Source organism: Perognathus longimembris, chromosome 2, assembly GCF_023159225.1.
Source record: "Perognathus longimembris pacificus isolate PPM17 chromosome 2, ASM2315922v1, whole genome shotgun sequence".
NCBI lineage: Eukaryota > Metazoa > Chordata > Mammalia > Rodentia > Heteromyidae > Perognathus > Perognathus longimembris.
Window position 1 is genome coordinate 37,974,160 of NC_063162.1, and position 19,561 is coordinate 37,993,720.

Below are 19,561 nucleotides of genomic sequence, written 5' to 3' on the forward strand. Positions count from 1 at the left end.
TTGGAGATGGGTTTTCCAAGTATTACCTCATGGTCCTCTAGATTTCACTGAACTTATTTTTCATTCCTAATTTTGTTAGTTTGGGTCTTTTCTCTCCTCTTTTTGGTCAGATTGGCCATCTTTCATAATCTTATTTATCTTTACAGAGGACAAACTGTATGTTCCATTGATTCTTGGCATAGTTTTTGTTTGTTTGTTTTAGTCTCCATTTCATTCATTTCTGTTACCATCTTTATCATTTCTTTCCATCTGCTAGTATGGGGTTTGGTTTGGTTTTATTTTTCGAAGTGTTTTGGGGTTTACCAATTGGCTATGTATTTGAGACCACTCTGGGTTGTTTTTTTTTCCTATGTAGGCACTCATAGCTACAAGCTTAACCAAAAGGCAAAATACCTCTATCCTGAGAGCTATGAAACCTTGAGGGAAAAAAATGAAAGGAAGACATTAGAATACAGAAATGCCTCCCATGTTCATGGATTTACAGAACTGATACTGTGGAAATGGCTATATCACTGAAAGCAGTGCTCATCAAGATCCCAATGTCATTTTTTCCAGAAATAGAAACAAAAATCAATCCTAATAGGAAATCATAAAAGATCTCAAATTGCAAAATTAATCTCAAGCCAAAGAGCAAATGTTGGAAGTACCACAATACTGAATTTCAAATTATACTACAGAGCCATAGTAACAAAAACAGCATGACACTGGCACAAAAAAACACATGAAAAACAATGGAACCAAGTAAGAGTCCTAAAAATAAACCCAAGCAGCTACAGTCATCTGATTTTTTACAAAGGAGCCAAAATCACACTGAAAGCTGTCACTGACAAACAGTTGTTCACCATGGGTGTCAGGAAGTAGAGAGAGGAAAAGGCCAGGGACAAGACACCTTTCAAAGGCATGCCCTCTAGGATATGTGGATGATCTGGGTACATTTGTCACTTCGTTGATCAGCCAGATAGGTTCAGCTGATCTGACTGGTTAGGTAGGTATCCCCTTCCTCCATTGCTACTCGTATGTAGGTTCCTCCCTGTGCTGTTTTTGTCAATTGTACAAGATGACCTTCTTACATAGGAAAGAGCCATTAGTCAAGGGAATATAAGTATTTATGCTTCGCTGGTAGAACCTCCAAGTTCTCAAAGGCTGTGACTTACATCCTCCAGCTAGGCTTCACCTGCCACAGTTTCTTATACCTCCTCAAATAGTGCCACTAGTTGGTGATCAAGCCTTTGGCACATGAGCCTGAAGGGAACATCTCATAATAGGTAGCTTTGAGAAAGAAATTATTCTTTTCAGAAGAGAAAAAACTTAACCTCCTTGCACTTCCCTTCCCACAAAAGTTTAAGAGAAGCTGGGTGCCCAGAGCTCACATCTGTAATCCTAGCTTCTCAGAAGGCTAAGACCTGAAGATCAAGGTTCAAATCCAGCCTGGGTGAGAAAGACTCTTATCTATAATAAACTACTCAGAAAAAGCTGGGAGTGGTGCTGTGGCTCAAGTGGTAGAGCACTAGCATTAAGCATGAAGAGTCTCAGAGACAGTGCCCAGGCTCTGAGTTCAAGCCCTGGGACTGGCAAAAGATGAAGAGGGAGGAGGAAGAAGAAGAGGAGGAAAGAAGTTTAAGAGAGACCCAAGATCACAAGCCTGGCAATGTCTGCTACATTAAAGCCATAAATTAGTTTATGGTACCATGAGACATGATGGCAACCAGGTTATGGACCTGCTGCAAATGAGGATTTCCTAACAGAGGCCATCTGGCCCATGAGACCACCATCTCACCAAGTCTCATGAAGGAATCCCACAGTGCAGGCTCCTCCAGGCTGCGAGGTTCCTCCTTCTGTGCTCTAGCAGACATCATGAATCTCAAGCACATCAATATGAGAAGGAAAAAGGCACTTACTCCTTATAGTGATTGATTTTCTGGCTGATGGGTTGGTTTGGTGTTATTGGTAGAAAATAATCCGATATCCCTTGTTCTTACCAATCCTGGAACTGCCTGGTACATAGTCATGTCAATGTGACAAAAATCTGTAGCATCCATTCAGTGTTCCACAGTGCTTCCAGTTAATGCTTGACGGGCATTCACAACCCTCAGCAAATGGGGTCTGCCACACAAACTTATCTTACTTACCTGAAAATAAGTTTACTGTCTCATAATAGCAAGCTAAAGGCTGGAAGAATAAAGGTGGAGAGACTGCTAAATCTGTCTTGACTACAAAACTACAGAATAACAACAATGACAACGAAAAGTCCCTTTTATTTCAGCTACTAGGTTGTCTGAACAGTGACCCTATCCTTATCTTTGAATTTGAAGTGAAAAGGTGCTTAAGCTCATCTTAAAATACCACAGAACCAAGGTAGTCCTCTAATTAAGTCACCTTCCACTTCTCCTGAGAAACAAAACCAACAGGAAACATGTAAGAGATTTATTACAAGGAATTGGCCTAGGCGATGGGCCAGGTAAAACCTGCCTAGGTAGGCAAGTCCAAGGTCTACAAGGGCAAGCCATCAGGAAGGGCAAGTTGAGACTCTCAGGTAAGAGCTGAAAGCTGAAGCTGCAGCTTTTGGACAGAATTTCCTCCTCTGAGACAGCTCATTTCTTGCAATAGATTGAATCAAATCCAAACAGATTATCCAGGATAAACTCTCTTTCTAAAAGTTAACTAGTTGCTGACCTGATTCGTGTCTATCAAGTGCCTTCACAGCAATTCCTAAATCCGTATTTAAATAACCAGGGAACATAACCTAGTCAAATTGACGAATAAAATCCATCTTCTCCAGTTAAATTTATTCCACCAGAAGGATGACTTGAATGGCACACTCCAGGCCTTTGCTTTCAGGGATTCTGCATGTACTGCCCTCTCTCTGCCCATCCAGTTAGTCTAATCTCCTGTCTGGCCCACCTCAGACTATCGCTATAAAACCTGCAAAGGAAAAACAAACTCCTAGCACTTAACATGGAGTGGGGAGGCCATAGTTCATCAGCTCTCAGACGCACCCATTGACAGCAGATGTACCCACCCCAGATCTCTGAAACCTTGTTAACCTCTGCTGACCTTCTTTTAATGGACTTCTTCCTCCAAACTGCTCAGAGACTAAGACCACATCCAATCCCTTGCTTTCAGGACTGCCCTTTGCCAGCCTAATCATAATATGTGACTAGAAAATGATGTGTCTGAGAGTTATCCAAAATGTGCAAAGGTGAAATCTAAATAGGAAAAGCTTATGCAAGTGACAGTTCCCAGTGAAAAATCTCCTTGAGACTTTAGGGAGGGAAAAGCAGCGCCTGATGTTGCAGGTGTCACTCAGCAGCAGCAGGTACACCCTGTCTCATGGACAGGAACTGAAACATTAAGAACAGCTCTACATAGGCTCTCTAGCTCTAAGACTGTCCCAGCCTTCTCCGGGGCAACATGATTCTTAATCTTATTTCTCCAGAACAGAGATGTCTAGGAAGGGGATGATCAGAATGGCTCACATCCTGTTTATATGCTGCTTGCTAATTCAATGCTAGCACATGTTCAAGGTTTGACTTCTAATTTACAAGTACAAAAAAGTACAGGAGCCCAACCTATGTTCATCAGAGTCAGTTATGCTTATAGCTGGACACAGTGTTTTAAGTGTGTATGTGAGTGCAAGTGCACATGCTCTCCTATAAGTCCTCCGTCTTTGACCAGATCCAAGGGCCTCTTCAACCTAGTAGATGATATCCGACCTAGAGAAGTTAAGCCACTTACATAAAACCATCTAGTTAAACAATGGCAGAACTAGGACTTGATTTAGCCTGTGACTTCACTCTCTTTGGAGCACTTATTCTCTCCTAAATTTTGGTATGACTCTCCATATCTCTAGCCCCTACAAACCAGCTTGTTCCTTCCTTCCTTCCTTCCTTCCTTCCTTCCTTCCTTCCTTCCTTCCTTCCTTCCTTCCTTCCTTCCTTCCTTCCTTCCTCTCTCCCTCCCTCCTGCCTTCCCTTCCTCCCTTCTCCTTCCCTCCTTCCCTCCCTTTTTGTCTCTCTTTCTTAGGCTTGTGGTCTAAGTAGTTGTAATGGGCCTAAATCTTAGAAGCCCCTCATTCTTGGTTTAATGCTCTGCTGACCCTATTTTGAAAGTCTTAATTTTTTTTTTAAAGATCTTGTCTTTTGTTTTGCACTAGGCCTACAAATTATGCAACCAATCCTGCTCAAAAGGGCAGGTAGCTCCCCCTGGCCCTCAAGAGAAGTGATTGTCCACCTAGAAATGTGAAGAAAGTATAGAGCTGCAAGCCAATTTCTAAGGGATAGTTAGCCCTAGCTCTCACACCAATTTCTCATTTCCCCACTACCCTCAACCCTGCCCTTCTACTTGACAGACAGAAGTCTTATTCTCTAAGCATGTACAAAGAGAGATATCATTTCAATTATCTTTAGCCCTTGCTGGAAGGGAGAGAAATGGCATTTCTATTTAAGTATAAGCTAATAGAAATGGTGAGTTAGAAATGTTTCAAAAATTCCTCTCCACAGCTAGGCACCAATTGCTCAGTCTTATAATCCTAGCTACTCAGGAGACTAAGAGGATCACAGTTCAAAGCTAGCTTGTGAAACTCTTATCTCCAATTCATCACCATCATAAAAAAAAGGTAGAAGTAGAGCTGTGGCTCAAATGATAAAGCTCTAGCTTTGAAAAAAAAATTCACTGATAATAACCAGGCCCTGAGTTCAAGTCCAAGGACGGAACACACAACCAAAAATAATTGCTCTCTACAGGTAGTTTTCTAGAAAGCAAGAGTGTCCTTTGAGTTCGTTTATGGACACATAAAATTAATATTGACTTGTACTTTGAGAGATTTGTAAACAAACAATCCCTATTTTTAAAAAACTCTTTCAAATAAATCTTGGGCAACTTTTCCTGTTTCTCTTGAGACAATAATAGCAATGCTATTTTCATTTGTTTAGTTGTGCTTAGCTATCTTATTTGGCATGGCCAGATGATCTGGCATTATTTTTTTTGTGTCTTGTTTTCAATTTGACAATATAGTACAAGAAGGAGATGCAATTCGTTTTCATCCCACAGAAATCCCCTTAAATATCCAAGAAACATCATATTTGAAAGAAGAATGCTAATGTACTTTGTTTTAAGCAGGTTAACTCATTTTAAGATTCACACTCCTTAGAAATCACCACATTCAATGTCCCTATTTTCTCCACAGAAAGAGAAATTGTGCTAGGTGAATATAGTGGCTTATGCTTGTAATCAAACAATCAGGAGGTTGAGGCAAGAAAACAATTAGTTAGCTACATAGTGAGACCCTGTCTCAAAAAGCAAGGACTGGGGATACAGCTGAGTAGTATGACATTCATCTAGGAAATACAGGGCCCTGTGTTTGATCCTCAGTACTGCCAAAAGAACTCAAAACAACAATAGAATAGTAATTGTGATTTGCTCAAGGAGTCATGACAAGTTCAGAGTACACAGGAAGAGAATCTGGGTCTATTGCTCTTATCTGAAATAACTCATTGGAGCTTAAATAAAACCAAGTAAATTAGAGATGCCCCTAAGTGTTACTATAGGATTAATACAATAACTCCAAAAATTGAAGTGACATACAGTCAATGGTAACAGAAATGAAACTCCTTTGCTGTTCTCTTTAAACATGTTAGAAATTACTATTATGTCATATACAACCATTTATCATGCTATTATTTGTGAAGACACTCAAATCAAAACATATGTATCTTACACATAATTCTATAGGCTAAAGCTTAGCAACCTTTGTAAGATGAGAGTATGCCTTTCTAGGTCATAGTTTTCCAATGAAGTCATAAAAGTAGGACATGTGATTTGCCCCATGTAGCTGAATTAGAAGTGTCATCAAGAGCTCAGAGAATTGGGGAAGAGCATCCAATCCTTTGGGTACCCAGATAGCTTGGACATACCTGCCACACTACCTTCATCTCCCTGACTTATCTGAGTTCACAAATGTATGTTCTTCACAAGGCAGTGTGCCCCTCAAATGCAGGAACCATGTTTTTTTTAATGCATCTTTTCATTTCTAGCATCTTACACACTACGTGGCACATAGTAGTAAGTACACGAAAAAATGCTAGGCCTAAAAATAACATATACATAAACTCACACAACATCATAGATACATACACACATATATAAGACATGTTTATAATTGTGCAACCATTTGAGGAGTTTGGGAGTAAATGAGAAAAAATGATAGAGGGTGAAAAATACAGAAAAACATTATATCTATAAATAAAGATAGCAAAACGAAGCTCACTGATTGCTGTTGAATAATAGAAGCGTTAGAGAATAGGGAACGTGAGAGGATGAGAGGCAGTCAATCTAATTAAAGTACAGTATTTGCATGTATGAAATACCATAGTGAAAACTGAACAGTAGCATACACAATCAAAGGATTGTAAAGCAGGTCTCTAGTCTGGGCTGTGAGTACACATGAATGAGGAGCAATAGAAAGAGTAAGGAGGGTAAATGGGACAAAATACTCCATGTACATGTGTGAAAATGGAATAATGAAGTTTAATGAGATTGATTTGGGAAGGGTAAGAGAGGAAGACAAAGGGAATGAATTTGATCAAAGTACATCATATCATGTCAAGATGACAACCCCTTGTACAACTCATTGATGCTAATAAAACATGTTGGAGGGGGGGAAAGAAATGAATGAACAAAATGATTGACTACAATTACTAAATTTCTATTCTTTCACATCAATTTATTGCTGTAAACTGTGCTGTAAATTTTTTTAATCCGCCTTGTGTAATATAAATGATGCAGCAAATTCAATTAAATAATTAACAAATAGGAACAGACATAAATTTCTCCACTTACTTGCAAGCAGTCCAACTCCACTTGCCAGAGATCCGACCCAAGCTGTTTTTCCTTTCCCTTCACCAAAGGCATCCAACCATTCTACGTACAATACTCCAACAGCAAGGGGGGATCCGTAGCACAGGAACTGAGTGAAGAAGGAGACAGCCACAATCACCCAGCCCCATCCACCATCAGGCGACTTTTTAAATTCCATTGTAAGGTGGAACAAAGGCAGTGTGTCTCTCTAGGGCCTAGTAAACAAACACACAAACACCAAAATATAAAAAGAAAGAAATAGTAAAGCACACTTAAGACTGTGGTAGGTATATAATATTCTGGATTAAAATATCTTCTAAATTAAAACAAGATTCTCTAGACACATACATGAACAATCACAAAACCAGTGGCATATCAAGTTAACTTTCAAGTTTTCACTTATGCTTTGCACAAGTCATGCACCCAGTCATAGAAAAACATTCCTTTTAAAATGCAAAAAAGCATGAAGTGAAATGTCTGCTTCCAGCTTCCACCCTTATCACCCCCTCCCCTCACCCCCGCCTCCCCGCCATCACATTCTCATGGTTTCCCAGCCATGGGGAGGACTGATTTTAGTTTCTCAGTTTTTCGTTTCTGAAGCTCCCCAGGATGAAGCCTAGCAGCAAGAAGGGGACTTGTTAGGTCTGTTCTTGGGTCCATATCTGCAGAAGGGAAGAGAGGACAAGTGACAGCACACCACAACCTTCATCAACTTGAGAGGCAGTGGAGTTTCATTACACACGTACAAGCCAAACCAAACAAATGTTCCAAGATTTCCCTTTTTTCAACAAGCAGCAGCATATGTACCTAATGTTTTGTACCCTACTTTCACCTGCACAACATCCTTGCATGTAAAATTAGAAAGTCTAAAATGCAGGGAAACACAATTGTGTAAGCAGAATAATTCAAGTAAGTCAATGCTTTCCAGATATGGAAATCCTTTGAAATAGTTAAACATAGTCCTACTCTGTCTAGTATGTACTCTATTATAAAAGTAAATTCTGATCCTTATAAGACAGTTGAGCACTTTAAAATTTCCACTCAGAATCTCTGTTAAAAATATATAGTGGTTCTAATTTTTGGCAGTACTCAGGTTTGAACTCAGGACTTTGTGCTTCTAGGTTGATGTTCTACCATTGGGCCACCTGTCATTGGTTATTTTTGAGGTAGGATCTTACTTCCTGCTAGGCATGCACTTGGACTGCCATCCTCCTATTGTTCACTCCCCTTTATAACTAAGGTGACAGGTGTGTGCCACCACACCCAGCTACTAACTGCTGAGTTGGAATCTTGCAAACTTTTCTAACCTGGTCTGGCCTGACACTGCACTGCTCCTGTGGCTTCCCAAGCATATCTAGGATGAGAGATGTACACTACTGCACCCATCTATTGGTTGAAAGAACTGTTTTGCCTTGGCTGGCCTTAAACTAGGATCTTCTTAATCTCAGTGTGCCAAGTAACTAGAATTTATAGGCATGAGCCACCAGTGCTCAACTAGGTAACACAGGATAGTAATAGCAAAACATCTGAAGAGATTATGAGAGTATTTAAAGACAAATGTATATGAGATCACCCATCATTTCTTCCTTAAATTATAGACTTTGGGGAAAAGTACATAATAACATAGGCAGAGCAACAGAATTGTGGCGAAAGGCAGGATTTTCTGGAGGGTGAAAAAGATCATCTCTATTTCCTGTTCTCAAATCTATGTAAACAGAAATTCCTGCCTACACCAAATACCTTAGCTATACCTTGCTTTGCCATACCATGCCTTACATGACATTTCAACACATTGGATGGGAGCCAGAGAAATTCTTCTCACAGTAAATATTTAGGAGAACAAACCTTTGAACTATGCCATTATATACTAACTTGTCCTAGCAAGGCAAGCTTTTATGAAGCTGACTACTTCCTCCTCAGTCATCATGTCATAGTTTAAGACACATGCCATCCCAATAGAACACCCTAGTTAAAATTTCCACTTAGTGATTTCTTGTTTTCATTGTACTCCTTTAGTTTTCTTTTGTTGTTTAAGGTAACTCTCACCTGCTGTTTCTCTCACAGTCTATTCAATAAGGTAACTGCACAATTAAGCTAGTCTTCTGTGTCAGTCAGCTTGCATCACTGTGACAAATCATTGCTAAAATAGTTTAAAAGGAGGAAAGTAACCACAAACTCGGTCCATAGTCACTGGTTCCATTACTGTGGTCTTAGTGATACCATAGTGGTATAGTAGAGGGAGCATGTAGAAGACCTATTCACTTCAGAGCTGCCAGGAAACAGAGTATAGAAAAGGTCATGTCTCCAATACCTCCTTCAAAAGCAACACCTCAGTAAGCTCCACTTCCTACTTTTTCCCAACATCCCAAGAATGCCATCAAATTATAGATCCAACAAGAATTGATCAAATCAAGCCCTCAGAATCCAATCACTTCTCCAAACACATAAATTGACAGTACATGTTCCCAATGCACACACAAGCCTATAGGAGACATTTCATTCTCAAACCATAACATTTTCATTTACCCCTTTTCTGTAATGGTACTAGATTTCCTTTGGGAGAGAGAAGTCTGGTCCCATTGGGTAGTGGGTTGGTAGAGATGTTCATCAAGGACCTAATCCTTAGGGATTAGGATGTCAACCTGTGAACTGGCAGGGAATATCACAGATACTCATATCATAGCTGAGCCTGAGCCCATCTACCTAGAAGTGGAGGCTAGAGCTGGCTGGGCTGTTAACTCTACCCTGCCATTGATATTGCTCAAAAGAAAACTTAAATATACCTCAAAATTCTTTACCCATCATCACATCTAGGCTTTAAATAGAAAGAGAAAAGAACAATTCATGTAGGCAGCAGATTAGGAAAACTGAAAGAGATGTTGATTAGGAATAGCCTCTTGGGCTGCTGTCATTAGTAGAATGAATTGTGTCATATACCAGGGTCTTGCTGACCCAAAGCTCACAGCTCTGGTCTGACCATTCAAAGCCAAGAAAGAAATCCCCGCTCTTCCATGACAGAAAAACCCAGTCTCCAGAAGTTAACAACACCCCACCTAGTTTCTCAGGATTCATTGGCTCCATGCCTGCAGACTCTAGAAAAGCTGGAGCTCTTGGGACCCTCAGCACAATCGCTCCTTCTTGAGTATGTCTGCCTCCCATGTGGACAGAGCACTTTTGCTCTGCAGTTGCTCTGTTTGTGTTAGTAATTTAGTCTCTCTGCACCTCCTCTGTATCCCTTGAATTCCTTCTGCTCAGCCTCACTTGGCCAACTGAATCCTGTAACATGATGACCATGACATAAGGCATATATTTTTTATTTTTTCCAAAAATGTTTGGGGAAATGGACAAGAGAAATCATGTCTTTGATACAAGATTTAAAAGATAAATATATCCATGTATCTGCATATTATCAAAAACATTTCAATGAAAATAGAAGAAATAATAGAATAACTAGACCTTTGCAGGAGAACATGTTTCCCCTAAGCATGCTTTAGCACAGATGGCAGTGGATAGCCCCTGCAGTCTGGTGTAGGTAACTGTCAGTCCTTTCTTTGATAATTGGCCTCAGTGTTCTCATGGAAGCCTGGCTGTGTTGAACACTTGACAATCACTCTCAGGACACTCTAGTTTTGAGGACAAACAGAACTCTTGCTCCAGAAAACCCTATTCCAGTCACAGCTACTTCAGAAAACTTGCTCCTGCCTTGGAAGAGAGCATCCCAAGGAAAGCAAACCTGGGTGAACTTTTAGATGACCCTTCATCTATTCTTACTCAAGATAAGAAAAAAAAACAAAAAAATACCACCTTAGTAAGTCAAGAAGCCGGTGATTGGTGGAACTGGAAGCTGTGCTGCGATTGGTATAAATATAGGCCTTCGTTTGCATATCACACCCATGGTCTCACGCCTGTGCACTTGTGTTCTCTCTCTCTCTCTTTCTCTCTCTCTCGCTCGCTCTCTCTGTCTTCTGTCTCTGTCTCTCTGTGTCTGTCTGTCTGTCTGTCTGTCTCTCTCTTTCATGAGTATTCAACAGGCTGTTCATCTCACTTTTCAAGCCAACCAAAACTCACTTTCCCTTTGCTGCCCCTGTGTTATTGCAACACTAGGCCCACTTCTGATTTGTTTCATAGTAGAGCAGTCTGAGCTGGTGACATGAAGAAGAGCAAGTGGAGCTATGCAGCCCCAAAAATGGTTGCTGGTGGTAGAAGCAGTAAGAGCAGAAGCAATAGAAACAAAGAAAGACAAGATAGGCAGAAAACCAAGAAGGCAGTAGACAAAACACTATAGGTTTCAGTCACTAGAAAAGTTCCTAGAGTCACTGAGCTTTGAAAGCTGAGGATCCCAACACCTAAGCTTCCGTAGGAACTATAATGCTAGCTGGTACTGGCTGCTACATCCCTAGCTGCTATTTAGAGCCAAGGGTTTCACTAACTGCAAAATGCTGGACCACTGGCAGTTAGAAACCAGAGAAGCAAGCTTGAAACAAACCTGCACACCTAGAATCATCTCTGCCTTATAAGACCCAGGTGACTAACTTTCTGTGAGTGGAGTCTCGTCGGCCCAGCTCATAAGCTGTTGGCACTCAAGGACCCAGGAATACCACAGTAGAAATTCTATTTCTGTAGAATTGCAGTTTCTTTACCCACTTACAATTTCCACGTAAATAGAGAAAAGATATTCCAGCTAGCTCCCTGGGAATGCTTCCATCACTAAAACTGTAATGGTTTTCAAAAATTATAAGTGGAAGAAAAACTGATTTCATAAATCTATGTCTTGCCTATATAATGCTATGTATTTGGATCTTTAAACACCCAGCTTACTAGCCAAGTCTTTTGGGTTTCCTGTCCTGGAGAAGGCCTTGTAAGGAGCAGGAATCCAGTCACATTCTCTAAGCTTTCCACAAACCTGTCCTCCCCAGACAACAGCTCATGACGCAGGAAATGTTTGAACCTTTGGGGGCCAGCTGTGAGCAGCAGCTGGAGTGCCCTTCTCCAACCTGCCTACTTGACAAATTCTTGTTCTTCTTTCAAAGCTGAGCCCAAATGTTGCTGTTGTTGTTATTGTTGTTTTCCCCTTGACACTATCATAAAGCTCTCCGATAGTTAAGGCATCTTGGCTCTGGAATCTCACAGCAAGGGCAGCCTTGCTGTGATAATATTTATATAACTGATAACTATCATTTATAAGGGCTCTAACCCTAAAGCCCAGACTATATCCCAAGCACTAAGAATAATGACTGGTGCATTTTGAAAACTCAACTAATCTTTAAGAAATGAAAGAGTGACTCTGTACATCAGTTTGACAATAAAAATTTAAAAAAAAAGAAATGAAAGAGTGATTGTGTAGGAAACTCACTCACCTAAATCCTTTGTATATTCAAATAATCAAATGTCTGTCTTTCAATTCAGCAATATGAACTGGGTGCATTTGGAAGCATTGTGGGTTACAAAAGAGGGGGTCTTTGCCTGTTGGAGCTGAGTCCACACCATTGTCTCTGAAAGCTGGGCAAAGACAAAGAAAAGTTCCTTTTTAAATCTTTTGTCCCTCTCTTCTGGTTCTGGGGCTTGAACCCAGTGTCTCTTGCTCAGCTTTTTTGCTCAAGGCTGGTATTTACAACTTGAGCCATATCGCCACTTCTGGTTTTTTGACACTTAAGTAAAGGTAAGAGTCTCAGACATCTGTCTGCCTCGGATGGCATCAAACCTCAATCCTCAAATCTCAACCTCTGGAATAGCTAAGATTATAGGAGAGAGCCAGGGGAACCTGGCTAAAACTAATTATTTTTTAGCATCAGATAAATATATGTTTGGTGACTGAAGAATGACTTGATTCTTCCAGATTTGGTTAAATATTTCTTTCAGCCACTTTGAGTGAGATCCTGTCAATTATAACAACATGGATGTAACAGGAGAATAGTATATAAAACGAAATAAGCCACATCCAGAAAAACATACATTGTATGACCTTATGCGTTGAGGCTACAAAAAAAAATCACCTCATAAAAAGAAAATAGAACAGCAGTTTCTAGAGACTAGAAAGGGAGGTAAAGAGGGGGAAAAGAGAGGGTGGGTAATAGGTATCAAAATTCAGTTAGATAGGAATAAATTCTAATGTTCTATAGTACAGTAAGGTAATTAGAGCCTACAGTAATTAATTATTATATATCTCAAAGTAACTAGAAAAGTTCAAAGTATCTAACATATAAAAATGATAAATGTTTGAGAAGAAAGAAGAACTACTGAGCTGGGAATGTGGTTTGGTGGAAGAGTGCTTGCCTCGTATACAAGAAGCCCTGGGTTCGATTCCTCAGCACCACATAAACAGAAGAAGCTGGAAGTGAGTGCTGTGGTTCAAGTGGTAGAGTGTTAGCCTTGGGCAAAAAGAAGTCATGGACAGTGCTCAGGCCCTGAGTTCAAGCCCCAGGACTGGCCAATAAATAAATAAGTAAATAAATAAATAGAAACACTACTTATCTTGATGTGATCATTACCATTTGATCATCTGTAAACATGCATTTAACCCTCATACCCCACAAATGTGCACAAATATTACGTGTCAATTAAAAAGAAACAGAAAATTCAAATGGTAAAAAGCTGTTTGCCTCCAAGAATTATTCAACCTTTGGTGATGGTTAGTATATTCTTTCTTTTTTTTTTTTTTGTGGCCAGTCTGGAGGCTTGAACTCAGGGCACTAGGCACTGTCCCTGAGCACTGTCCCTTCTTTTGCTCAAGGCTAACACTCTACTACTTGAGTCACTGTGCCACTTCTAGCTTTTTCTGTTTATGCGGTACTGAGGAATCGAACCCAGGACTTCACAAATGCTAGACAAGCACTTTACCACTAAGTCACATTTCCAGCCCCAGCAATGATTCATTAGAGCCTGAGCTGAGCACAAGGGCAAACAGGCTCAGACCTGTCATCCAGAGCTTGTGCTAGTTTTCTGGTAGTCATCTTAGACCATAAGGTATAATCGGTGGCATTTCTGAACATGCTATTCTCACTTTATTTGCTCAGATGTTTCCTTCCTATTTTCATCATCTGCTAGGGACTTCAAGTTAGAGTCAGGCCCAGTCAGGTCCCTCGACATAGAGTTAGTTATTTTGCCTGTTTGTAAAATTGTTAATTGACATAAGGCAAAGAACTTATTCCAGTCAGCCAAACCTAAAAATGGCATCTTTAAAAATACAAATCCAGGTACCAGCAGCTCACATCTCTAGCTACTTGAAATCTGACCATAGTTAGAAGCTAGTCTGGACAGAAAGGTTTGTGAAAAACGTTTCTTCAAAATAACCAGGAAAAAGCAAGGCTGAAGGCCTGAGCAAGCTAATCTAAGCAATCATGAGACTCTGAGTTCAAATTCCAACTCAGCCAGAAAGAAAATAAAAAAGAGAATTTAGTCATAGTAAAGAATGACACTGTATAGCTCCTAAGAACCGCAGTTATTAAAGAAAATTTAGGTTTGAAACAATAAGAAAATCTATTATTTTTGTTTTCTTTTTTCTTCTTTTGATCCATACAGATATTCTTTTATAAAATCTAAACTGCTGTATTACATGAACTCAATAAAAGCCAAGTCTTTAACTTATTCATCTATGTTGGAATTCAAGGACATCCTCTGATAGCTATGTTGAAAAAGAGAGACAGCACACCTGATGAAATCTAGGGAGATTGAAGACAATGAGACCAGATATTTTGTCCAAGTAGAAAATTAGAATCAATTTCTTAGTGTTTGGTTATTTCACATTGGGATGATAAAGAGGAGTAGTAAGGAAACTGTTTATAGAAATATCTCTGGTTCCAGCATTACATCTTAGTAATTGTCCCTGAAATGAAAAATTAACAAGTAATTCACTCCCCCAGCCTCTGAATTCAATCAGCAGTATGTCCATCATTCAGATCTATGGAGTTCAATGATATGTTTCAGCAAAAGGAAAAAGATAGTCAGGAGAGCAAATGGATCCAGAATTGGATTAAAGACACTGGCACCAGAAGGGATACAGGAAATCATCTAACCAAACATTAGCAACACAAAGGTCATATCTGGCCTCAAGGTGTGTTTTGCTTGATCTGCCCAGTGTTAACATGTTTATTTAAGCAAATTTGAATAGAGCAACATTTTTAAAGCTAGAAGATTTCCCATTTTAAGCTGGGCACCGGTGGCTCACACCTGTAGTTCTATCTACTCAGGAGGCTGAGATCTGAGGATGGCAGTTCAAAGCCAGCCTAGGCAGGAGAGTCCATGAGACTCTTATCTCCAATTAACTACCAGGAAATGGGAAGTGGCACTGTGGCTCAAGTGGTAGAGTGCTAGCTTTGAGCAAAAGAAGCTTAGGGACAGTGCCCAGGCCCTGAGTTCAAGCCCAGGACTGGAAAAAAAAATCTGAATTTCAGAGTTCTCTCAAAAGATCCAGAGTTTTGTCAACATTGGGCTCTCATTCTAATATAACCGTTAACTAGAACGGAATAAGTATCACCCTTATTGGATGGACATAGTGTCTCCAGTTCTACTCCCTAATGCCTCCCTGACAAAGGACCAAGGCTCACTTGCACTTAAAGTTTCTCCTGTGCTTCCTCCATCCTGTCTTCTTTGCTCATTCAACCTTGTGAACTTTATTAACCTTATTCAGCCAGTCAGTTAGCACATGAGAAAACAGAGGTTTCAAGATGTCATGCAAGGGAAAGAGCAGTATTAAAATCCCTTAGTCAACAATCTATTGAATAGTCATCTAAGTCCTGCCCTCCAGTGTGAAAACAGCAGAATGTGTCATCATTCAGAGTCAGAAAACATAGAAAAGTCTAAAGCCTCAAGAGAATTAAACACAGGCAACATGAACACCGGATGCAGAGCTACAGGTTGGCATCATCATCTCTCTATGCCCACCTGCTTGTTCTGATCACTGCACTACCAGCCTCTTGCTATTGTTTATCTTCATCCCATACAACCCTACCCAAAGCTTGGCCCCAAAAAATGTTCTGGTAGAAAAAATATATATATGATGATGCTAGAGACACAGAAGTATTCTTCTGCTTTGTATATGTTTTAAATAATTGACACATGATTATGCATGGTCCAATCTGTTGCTTGAATACACACTTTGGCAAGGCATTCAGATACATAGAGCTGTATGTGGGATGACAAAATATAAAAAATACCTGGGGCTGGGGATATGGCCTAGTGGCAAGAGTGCTTGCCTTGCATACATGAGGCCCTGGGTTCAATTCCCCAGCACCACATATACAGAAAACGGCCAGAAGTGGCGCTGTGGCTCAAGTGGCAGAGTGCTCGCCTTGAGCAAAAAAGAAGCCAGGGGCAGTGCTCAGGCCCTGAGTCCAAGCCCCAGAACTGGCAAAAAAAAAAAAAAAAAAAATACCTGGTACATTTGGAGAGATTACTTGGAATAATGAAAATATTAGAATGTAGAATTGGCAATTTCATTAGTTTGCTCTTTGTATTTAAAGCTAAGATTTTTCTCATCCCATGCCCTGTCTCTTCTCAAAGAAGCTTAAGAATTTCTTTTGAGCAGATTAAATACAAAGTCATACCATAGTTTTTGTTTTGTTTGAGAGATGTTGGTTTGGGCAAGACACAGTATGTAGCCCAGAATGGCCTTGAACTCACAATTCTCCTAACTTAGTCTCTCAAATACTGTTATTACAGACATGTGACATCATGCCCTTCTCTACATAATAGTTTGAAGATGCATGAAGACATTGAAATACACCTCAACATTGACCATATAGAGTGAAAATAACCAAAATTGTGAGAATGATGACAAAAAGAAAATGTGCAGGTAGCAGGCTGACTTTTTAACTTCAAAACCAGCCTAATCAGTAAAGTCCATAAGACAAGCTTTCATTTCCAATTAACCAGCAAAATGCCAAATGTAGAACAAGTGGCTCAAGTGGTAGAATACCAGCCTTGAGCAAAAAAACTAAGGGACACCACCCAGCTCCTGAATTTAAGTTCATCTAACAGCACAAAGGAATAGCTGTCATGTATGATGCCTTATTATGTAACAGCACAATGGTTGAAAGGACAGGCCCTGAAAATTGATTGGGTTCAAATCCCAGCCCTGTTTATTTGAGCAAGCTTATCAGACTTCTCAGTCTAAAATCAAAATGGTATATCTTTAGATGATATAAGATATAGTGCTCCCTTGACATACGTGTCTAATAACTATTACTATTGTTACTAGCAATGAAAACAAAAAGTGGCCCAGGAGTGTTTCCTCATCCAAGGTCTGACTCAACCTAGGAGTTATTCTATCATACACAGCAGATTTGAAAGAAAAACAGAGTCAAATTTGAATAAAGTGGGGCTGGGAAGGTGGCTTCGTGGTAGGGTGCTTGCCTAGCAAGCATGAAGCCCTGGGTTCTATTCCTCAGTACCACATAAACAGAAAAAGCTGGAAGTGGAGCTATGGCTCAAGTGGTAGAGTGCTAGTCTTGAGCCAAAGAAGCTCAGGGACAGTGCACAGGCCCTTAGTTCAAGCCCTAGGACTGGCAATAAAATTATTTTCTTTATTTTGAATAAAGCAATAAAAACTATTTTAAACATCTTACTCTTTCAATAGCAACATTAAATGGAAATCAAACATCAGGGAGATTTTAATCACCTATTTTAAGAAGAAACTCACAAAACTAACCTTCAAGGCAAGCAATATAGTTAACCCTGCTGCTATTGTCAGGAAAAATATAATACTATACTAATACGCAATCACATTTTAACTTCTTAGCATAGGATACTTGCCATTTTCCCCCACAAGCTAACCCCATTCTCACCTCCTAGTCTTACCAATTTTAAATTTCAGGTTCCAGTTATTCCCAGCAGTTCTTCTTCCTTTGAGAACACCAGACATCCACATTTGTGATATGCTACTGCTCCTGAGACTTTTCCCCTTGGTCAGGGAAAACCCTTCCCTCTTCAAGTCTTAGCTGAAATGTTGTGCCTATCACAAAACTTTTCTGCTTGTAACCTCTGGTGAACCTCTCCTTTTCTTTGTCCTTCAATAGCACACGACTGATGTTCTGTCATATGATTTTATTTGTGCTAGTTTGTTTTATAGATATTTGTAAACATGCCTATCTTTCCCATTAGACTAAACTCTTTAAGGAAGGAACCAGGAGCTTTTTTTCCTTGAATACTATTTTAGGTTATAGTTCAATACCTTTATCCACAGAGAATGCATTTGTGTCTACAAAGAGGCTTCCAAAGAAATACATCAGGGAGCTCACAAAACATGCAATTTTTTTTGCAATCTTTAGATACTTTTTTAGAGAACTGTAGTCTCTGAAGACACTTCTTCACTTCACCTTCTTTACCCAACTACAATTCCATGAATAAACTTGAAGACATCTTCTCGCTGAAGAAAAAACTACAATTTTCTTTCACAGTTCAAAAGATAAGGTTGAGGAATTAAAACTTGTAAATCTGACCATTTCATTTTGTTTTGTTTTGTTTTGTTTTGTTTTGTTTTGTTTTTGCCAGTCATGGGCCTTGGACTCAGGGCCTGAGCACTGTCCCTGGCTTCTTTTTGCTCAAGGCTAGCACTCTGCCACTTGAACCACAGAGCCACTTCTGGCCATTTTCTATATCTGTGGTGCTGGGGAATTGAACCCAGGCAAGCACTCTTGCCACTAGGCTGTATTCCCAGCCCTAAATCTGACCATTTCTAATGTTTGTCTAGCTCCAGTTTTATGAACAGGTCCATCCCCAAAATATTATGCTCTGTTCCACTAAACATGCAGATGCCAACCAATGCTTAAATACTATCTATCATTTTGACTTCCCAAATCCAGAGGCTAGTAAAGACTTCTTAATGCCCTGATCCAGCCGCCACACCTTTTCCCTTCGTGATACTAATCCTTTAGGTGTAAAGAGTCCCAGGCAAGGGACCAAGAAATCTTTTCTCAGGCCATCAGTGGTGCTCAAAGCATTAATTGTAGCAGGTTAATCGATTTTATTATCTATCTTCTATCTCCAAGAGCTTCTGGGGATGGGGAAGCTGTTTGTGGTAGTGAAATAAGTAGTAAACCTGTTGTTCTGCAATATTGTATATTGTGTCATCTGTAATCTGTAATGAAGATCTGCTCTTTCACTTCTTAACTTCTCCAGTCTCTTTCATCATTTTCTTTATTATCAGCCGACAGAATCTTTAAGAGAATTCTGATCGACACCAAGACCAGGATGGAGTGCAAGAATACACACACACACACACACACACACACACACACACACATATCCAGATAAGTCAAGATTTAAAAATAAAGACTGTTAAACTGCAGTCCAGGAAATAGGTCCATACAAAAGCTATACCAAATAACTTACTATATAAGTTAACATATGTAGTGTAAATGCTGCCTAAACTTTTGGGATGTAGTCAGTGAAGGCATACCACGAATGAAGGCCTAGGGCTGATTTGCTTTTGAATGGCCAAGCTTAAAAATGGCAATCAGCTCTCCAAAGTCTGTGTGGGAGCTACTGAGGCAGGAAAAGTTACCCACGGCAAGCACACTAAGCACCAAGAGCTCCAGAGTTTTACTCCTGCATTCCCCCAATGCTGATCCGGCTTTGCTGAACCTGGTACTGCAGGGCAGATCTGCCTGCCTGCGCCCCACCCCCACCCCCACCTGCTATTTCCCTAGCAGCCCAGGAGTACCAGGGGCGCCCCAACCCTAACTCTCCCCTAAGTGCCAGCCAGCACCTT

The 19,561-nt window shown here is 40.1% G+C and overlaps 1 protein-coding gene across 3 annotated transcripts in view; it reads right to left on the reverse strand.

The window, feature by feature from the left end:
* The window catches only part of Slc16a9 (solute carrier family 16 member 9), a 35,919-nt gene that overhangs the window by 15,294 nt on the left and 1,064 nt on the right, over positions 1-19,561 (reverse strand). For 2 of the 3 annotated variants that reach the window (XM_048338821.1, XM_048338819.1), the window contains exon 2: positions 6,838-7,070. In XM_048338821.1, the coding sequence (XP_048194778.1) occupies positions 6,838-7,033 (196 nt within the window). In that variant the 5' untranslated portion in view covers positions 7,034-7,070. Of the gene's footprint in view, positions 1-6,837; positions 7,071-17,649; positions 17,950-19,561 lie in introns of those variants that run through there. The other variant, XM_048338820.1, reaches the window with a different exon arrangement.